The 7,532-nt window shown below is 32.2% G+C and overlaps 1 protein-coding gene across 3 annotated transcripts; it reads right to left on the reverse strand.

Annotated features, from left to right (window-relative positions):
- Positions 1 to 69: 69 nt before the first annotated feature.
- Positions 70 to 5,901, reverse strand: LOC108754939 (centrosome-associated zinc finger protein CP190). 3 transcript variants are annotated; one of them, XM_018497612.1, is made up of 6 exons: positions 5,784 to 5,901; positions 5,501 to 5,576; positions 3,682 to 3,882; positions 3,427 to 3,566; positions 2,887 to 3,147; positions 70 to 2,809 (listed from the first exon to the last, which is right to left on the reverse strand). In XM_018497612.1, the coding sequence occupies exons 3-6, from the start codon at positions 3,847 to 3,849 to the stop codon at positions 772 to 774; spliced, it is 2,607 nt and encodes an 868-aa protein (XP_018353114.1). In that variant the 5' UTR covers positions 3,850 to 3,882; positions 5,501 to 5,576; positions 5,784 to 5,901; the 3' UTR covers positions 70 to 771. The 3 variants fall into 3 exon arrangements, with proteins under 3 accessions (XP_018353114.1, XP_018353115.1, XP_018353113.1); XM_018497613.1 differs by lacking the exon at positions 5,501 to 5,576; XM_018497611.1 differs by having other exon boundaries at positions 5,501 to 5,901.
- Positions 5,902 to 7,532: the final 1,631 nt, after the last annotated feature.

Genomic DNA, 7,532 nt, shown 5'->3' on the forward strand with positions numbered 1-7,532 from the left:
AGAAACAGAAAACAAAAACAGAACAGATTCTAATATATCGAAAAAACATTAAGAATATTGAACTGTATATTAGAGATATGATTTTGCCCATCGAGTTAATTGTCGATTAAAGTTAATCGCGGAGTTGGTCGAAATGGTTCCTAATTTAGATTATAATAAGCTACATATACATATATGAACATATTTATATTTGAAAAAAAATCGCAAGTTTAAAGATTACAGATTCTTATCTCAGGCTCTTAGAAGTGCTACCGCTGTATAATAATCTCATAATCGAGATCTTACACTTTTTCGCGTTGTAAAATATATATATTTCAGTATATATTAAAACAAAATAATCTATGTGTCGGTGCAACGATAGAATTCATGTATTAAAAGCTCGTACAATAATCTTCAATAGTACTCCTGCCTGTCGCTAAATGTAATTTGATTAATTTTGTGGGCTTACTGCTAAATATATGTGTGGTAAATTCGGTATGGCTGTATTGCGCCTGTTGCATAACTGTTCATTATCAACAAACATTACATAGATAAATGCCTTTCAGCAAGAGACACTCTTAGCATTTCATCTTTAAGCATTTCATGCTTTATTTAACGTTGACAAACGACAAGGATATAATCACTGTCACAGTCATCCGCGTCTCTGTTGAAAAGCATCTAAAGTAAAATATAAAATCAAAATCTCCATTAAAGCGTCGCTTTAAAATTAAACTATGATTAAAGTTAATAACATATTACACAAGCAAATAAAAAAATCCAATATTACAGTATTCATGATTCTGTTAATCCCGCGCTATCTTCATCCCACTCGGTAGTAAAACTTTGTATTTTCTTATGTTGTTTATCAGTAGTCTCTTCCATGTCTTCCTCGCCCTCGACATGTTCCTCCTCGATGATCATGACAGATTCTTGTTGTTCATCCATACTATTGCTCTGTTCGCTGCATTGTTCTTCGTCGTATTCTACTATCTCTGTCTGCTCTTCAACATATTGTATTACTTCTTCTACTTGATTATCAGCACAATCCTCCAACATGTGTTGAGGCATCTCCTCTTCTTCCTGTACCTCCTCTTCCTCCATAACTACCTCTTCAACTTCCTCGACAACCTCCTCTACTATTTCTTCTGTCTCCTGTGTAACTTCGGCGGCCTGATAATTCTCGTAGGATCGAGAATCGGCCTCATCAGCACCATGAATGTACACAATCATACCGTCATCTGTGCCTTGCATTACTATCTGCTCATTATCGGCAATATCCAACTGTTGCGGTTGCTGATGATGATTGTTCTCATCATGCTGATAGTTTTCGTCATTATTAACTAACATAATCATGTGCTGGCCATCTATTTCATGCGTACTGTAACTGATGTTATGTTCCATATCATCCAACACATCTGGTACAATGTACTGATTACCATTAGTTCTTTTTATAATCTCTATGGTTTCTTCTTCTTCCTGCGTTTCCGCAGCAGTCTCCGTCTCCGTATCTCCGACACCGAGGGAAGCGGCTATACCACTTGCTACATGGCTGAGAGCTTCCGCTTCAGATGATGGTTCTAATGGAGGTGCGGACGGAGGAGACTCGATGGCGTCTCTCTGTAATTCTTTATGCGCGCAATCCAGATGTACTTGCAAGTTTGTCAAACGCACAAATACTTTGACACAGTATGGACAACGATGACCCTTCTCTTTACCATCTGTTATACCTCCATGTCCACTGTTCAATTCGTGAGTAGTAAGTTCAGTGATACTCTTGAATGACTGATTGCATTGACTGCATTGAATATCCTCCGAAGGTAAAGCGTGATGTCGGGTCGCAGCAGGCCGATGATTATGGTTTATCTGATGACGCACCAGCAGAGTCTCTGACAAGGCAATGTATGAACAGGCATGACATTTCGGAAAGCTCATGCTCTTCGGTGGTGGCACGTTGTGCTTGGTATAAAGATGATACATCAGAATGTTGCGCTTTGTTGCCTTATAACCGCAATGCTCGCAAACCCTCGGATCAAATTTCTCCTCGTGCACATCCTGCATGTGTCTTCTGTACATATAATAATTCGTATATTCCTCATCCAAATCGCATTTGTTACATTTCCAAGGACCTGTTTCGGCATCGATACTGCCGTTACACTTGGAATCATTATTTTCATCATTATTGGCGGCCAATAGATGATCGGATTTTAAAACCACATAAGATATTTTTGTTTTGCACGCAGTATTACTTTCGGAGGATTTTGTTTCTTTCTGCATAATTTTCAAGCGAATATTTTTATTGTTCTTTACTAAATGGGGATATTTTTTTAATACTTCTCTGATAATCTTTGCGTGATTATTGATAGAATCATCGGTATTCGGATGATTCGATTTAGGCTTTTCTACATTTTCCTTTTCCTCCAAATCAAAACGTACTCGTTTAGATGGGCCTTCTTCAGATCTCTCATAATTCTTCGATATATTCCAATCATCATCTGAATTTGTATCTCTCAAGTTCTTTTCGCTTTCTTGATTATCTTCGTCCTCATCTTCAGTCGAATCGTTTTTACTATCTCTGTCAGGTGAACCTTTAAGAGAGGAGTTGTCTTTTTTATATGCATCGCATGCTTGAACAATAGGTTTTGTATTATATGTAATATCATCGAATGAAGAAAATACTCCCAAAGCGATATCATCTGCTTCTGGAAGATCAAATCTGGATGGGCCAGGAGTCGCCTCTTTATGTGTTGAAGATGTACTGTGGAATGTTCGTACTTCATAATTCGCTGGTGTAGGTGGAGATTCATCCAGTTTTCTTTTCCATATGGGAAGCCTTTAAAAATAGAGATTATTAACATTTTATTATCACAAAATTAAGTATGTTTGTAACATTACTTATGGAATACATACTTTCTACCTGGCAATGTTTGCCCAGAAACGTTTGATGCTGAACTGGTAGAGCTGGTAATTGTTTTTGCAATTGGAGTTGAAGGTTTCGTGACGGCTATAACTGGACGCGAAGGTGTTTTTGCCACATCATCTTGCATTTTGCTTGTGTTAAATTGAGCGTCGAGCAACTTTGTTAGGACTGTCATATTCATCTTTTGCGCTGTACGATACAAAGCATGTTGCTCTGATGTCCAATATTCCAATTGCCCAGTATACATAAAACTGTATATAAATGTGTAATTAATTAATTAAATAAACGAAAAATGTTATGGTGAATATTAAAAAATAAATAAGGATATCTGTGTGTGAAAGTAATTAATTTGTAGGTAGCGGATCTGAAGTTTGAACTTGATTCTTGTTTCATGTATACTTCGATTTTATGAGAAATTGATTGGAATATTCAAGGTTGTAAGTGAAAGGAACGAGGTGAATTGTGATCTAGGAAATGTAATTTCAAGAATCGATATTTAATATATCAAAGCAATAAATATTAAAACATACCTTATAATAGATTTAACACACTCATAAGGCATATCTGAAGGCATAATAATTACACCATTAAAATTTTCATCTTTTTCTTTCTGCTGTTCTTCAAGTTGCATAAAATAGTCTGTACATGTTGTTACTACAAGTCGATGGGCCTAAAGAAATTTGTATTAATAACACTATTGATAATATTTAAAAATATATATATTCCAAATTATTTTTTTATATCATTATTTTATACCAATAATATAAACGTTAAATTATTTATACCTGTACAGTAATATTACTTGTAGGAAATTTAATTTTAAGATCAAGAAATTGTTCCTCCAAGTAAAGAGTCTGAAGTCGTTGAAGAAAAAATGATCCCCAATTATCCACCTTTACTTGTTTTAAGCCTCGTGCAGGCAGTGGCTTCTCTTGAATTACTCCTGGCTCCATTTTTTAGAGTATATTTGATAAAAGTATAAATACCTAATTGAAAATATAATATATATAAATTATATTACAAACAAGAAGTTAAACATATTTAAAATGTTCAATGAACCATTCTACTGGCTGGGTCTTTTTCAGAAAATAAAACACCACTAAACTCTAAATTAGAAAAAATAGGTTTTAATAAAAAATATTTGATTTTAAAGATTAATCAAAATTATTCGATCTTTAATATACACTGTTATCTCATATAAACTGAATATAAATACAATCTCTAAAATAAAGTTTTATTTATTACTCTTTCTATTTTACAGTTTCTTTTATATATATTTTATATAACCTTATATAAAATATATATAAATACACAATGTATCGCTCATTTACCATACAGCAACATAATTTAAAAACATTTAACAGATTAAAGGACTCTTCCTATACAAAATAAATAGTCCATGGTGATCCATATCAACGAACGTACATAATAATCGATACACAATGTCCGTCTTACACATCTGTGTTCCACTTGTCTTTATATATTCTTATGGTTTTTTTTAATATCTATATGGACACACTTGTTTGAATAATTTACATATGATTTTTTAACCTTTCCAAGAGATATAAAACACATTTGACTGTTCAATCATACGTCGAGTTCTACATCAAGACTCACCCAAACTGTGAATATAATGAATATGCGAACATTTGCGATAATTAATTTTGTACTGCGATTTTTTCGATAAGTTAATGTCTGAAGAGGGCTCAATCCGGTAGCCGAAACTTGTAATTTATTTGTATTTAAACTGAATTATTTTTATTATATATTTTCTTTAATTTTACTTTTCTCTATTTGTAATTTATTCTTTTGTGTGACTTTTTTAAAGAAATGTGTTGACTCTTTGCCCTTTATTTATTGTTATTTATTTTATAACTTAAAAAAACAGAGTTTCAGAAAATAGATATTTTAAATCATTAAAATTTTATAATTTTAATTTTGAAATTTTTATGTCACGATTAATTGTAGAGAAATAAAAGCGTGTACTTATATAAAATGTTTTTCTATTTTTTCTTAATATTCTTATTCTTTTTTTTTGTAAGCAAAAAACTAAAATAATGACAATCTTTGAATTCTGTTTATTGTTGTACCAAATGAATGATATGTATTTCCTATAAAATACATATCAAAAGTAACACTATTGACTTAAAATACCAAGATAAAATAAAGTTACATTTATACATGTACCTATGAAACTGTAATTATATAACTCAAATAATCATAATCTATTGTGTAAACAATATTACATAGCAGTAAAAAAAAATAAATAAAATGATCTTAGCTAATTTTATAAATAAGAATTGAAGACTAAAATTTTCATAAAGCGTTTTCTATCTGCAATTAATTTTTCCAATTTCCGGAATATGTCAATTTTTTTACTCAAATATAACGTTTTAATCTATCAATCTCATGTAAATTACGAAAAAGTCTTAAAAGCTGCATTAACGCAATGTGTCCGGCGAGACCAATCCTTTCCTCGAAAGTAGCAAGAGCCACATACATGCGACGTAACGTATTTCACACTCGAAACAGTGCTTCGCACATCGCGCTTCTTATCGAAGGAATCATAGAAAGTAAGCTATTTATCTTGAGCGTGTTTTTTACCTTCGAAAAATGCAAATTCGGGTCACTTCTCATGAGCGGGAAGATGAGAGCAGGCGGACAAATTAATGAGAGTGTGCTAGAAACGGAAGAAATTATAAATTTCGGGGAGAACGACGATGACGTTATACGCGAGCCACATCTTCTAGTGGCCCGGAGTGACAGATGCTGGCTGCGTACGCGTCGTCGTCCGTGAGTCCGGCCGCGACAAAGATCCCGTGACCGGCCCGGACCGGGTATCCGTGCGCGTGTATCGAAAACGCTATTGCGCTTATAATTCACATACCCTATTCAGTAGAATCTCAATATTTTCCGTTCAGCACCATCTCTTACGAATCGTCTCAGTATACAATCAACCGCAAGCATCCCACTATGACACACAGATGGAGCTATTCACGTTCGATCGGAATAAAGTCACTAGATTTCTAAAGTATCGTATGGTATCGCAATTGATTTCAGATATGTCGCGTTAAAATAGCCGAAGTGCGTGTAGTGCACGATTTCAAGCATTGTGATTGGTGGTTTGTCTTTTAAACTGTACTTACTTATCCCTTCGTGCACTTTCATGCATTAAACTTCTATAACAAATAAGTCTGTATTAAACTAAATAATACATAAATTAAGAATTTATATATATTTAACAAATAGAAGGACTCTTCCTATACAAAATAAATAATAATAAATAAAGGGCAAAGTAAGAGTCAAACACATTTTTTAAAATTGTCATACAATTAAAAAGAATAAATTACAAATAAAGAAAAGTAAAATTGAAAAAAATAATAATAAACTCAGTTTAAATTCAATAATTACAAGTTTCGGCTTGAACTCGGATTGAATTCTCTTCAGATATTAATTTATCATAACAAAATTAATTATCGAAAATGCTCGCATATTCACTATAATCACAGCTCGGGTGAGTCTTGATGTAGAATTCGACATTATTCACATACAATTGAACAGTCAAATATGTTTCATATCTCTTGGAAAAAGTTCTAGTTGATAAAAAAGATAAAAAGACTTCTTACGAAAAAATAAACACAATCAAATTAACATACCGGAATTTATATATATTTTTTTTTATCATAAATAAACTAATTACAATTAAAAAACATTTATTTACGTACATGATAGCTTTTATCTATTTTCCAAAATAAAGTACGTATATACAGAATAATATAATATAGTAATAGCATAAATTTGAAATGGCCGCGTTTCGTGTCAAAATGGATGCTGCGAGTTTGCGATGCTTTAGAAATCTAGTGACTTTATCGGGGGATAGCTCAGCGATGGAAAGACCGCTTCGAGATAACGGATGCACGATTATATGTACGTCGAGTCCTCGACGTCACATCCGGTATAGCGTTTTTCCGGTTCAGCGCTTTTCCATGTCCACTTTCTCATAATTTTATACATATATATCTCAATAAATTTATAATAATTATTATTATACATAATACTTGAATTAAAAGAAAAAATACTAAAGAAAAGATCAAATTTAAAATTTATTTACGTTGTATTTTTTGCATTCAGAATCTTCACTTTTTTTTATTGGTATATTTGGTACTACAAATTGCATCTGATTAGTATATTTCGTTAGACCTACAAATGTAGACCAAACAGGTACAAAAGTTCATTAAACACTCAGTAAACGAGAATGGATTAAAATGGATTGAAATTTTTTTCTATCCAAATGCGTTTTCCAAATTTTAAATAGCAAATACTTTTTTTTTTATTTAATTGGATTCAATTAGATGCAATTGGATTGAAAAACTAAATTTCATATTCAAAATTTTGAATTGAACGATATTCACAATGCACAGCAGAAGCTAATATTATTTTTAGATTGAAAGACATAGAGATATGCTCTATGCTATTTCTATAAATGAATTCTATAAATGAATAAAAATGTATTCAGGATTGAAAAGCATTCATTTTAACATTTGTGAATCAATATTTCTGAAAATCTGAATCCATTTTAATTCATATTAATCCATTCTCGTTTGCTGAGCACTCAATAGGCGATTGTAGTACCGAA

The sequence above is a fragment of the Trachymyrmex septentrionalis genome, unplaced genomic scaffold (assembly GCF_001594115.1).
Source record: "Trachymyrmex septentrionalis isolate Tsep2-gDNA-1 unplaced genomic scaffold, Tsep1.0 scaffold83, whole genome shotgun sequence".
Lineage (NCBI taxonomy): Eukaryota > Metazoa > Arthropoda > Insecta > Hymenoptera > Formicidae > Trachymyrmex > Trachymyrmex septentrionalis.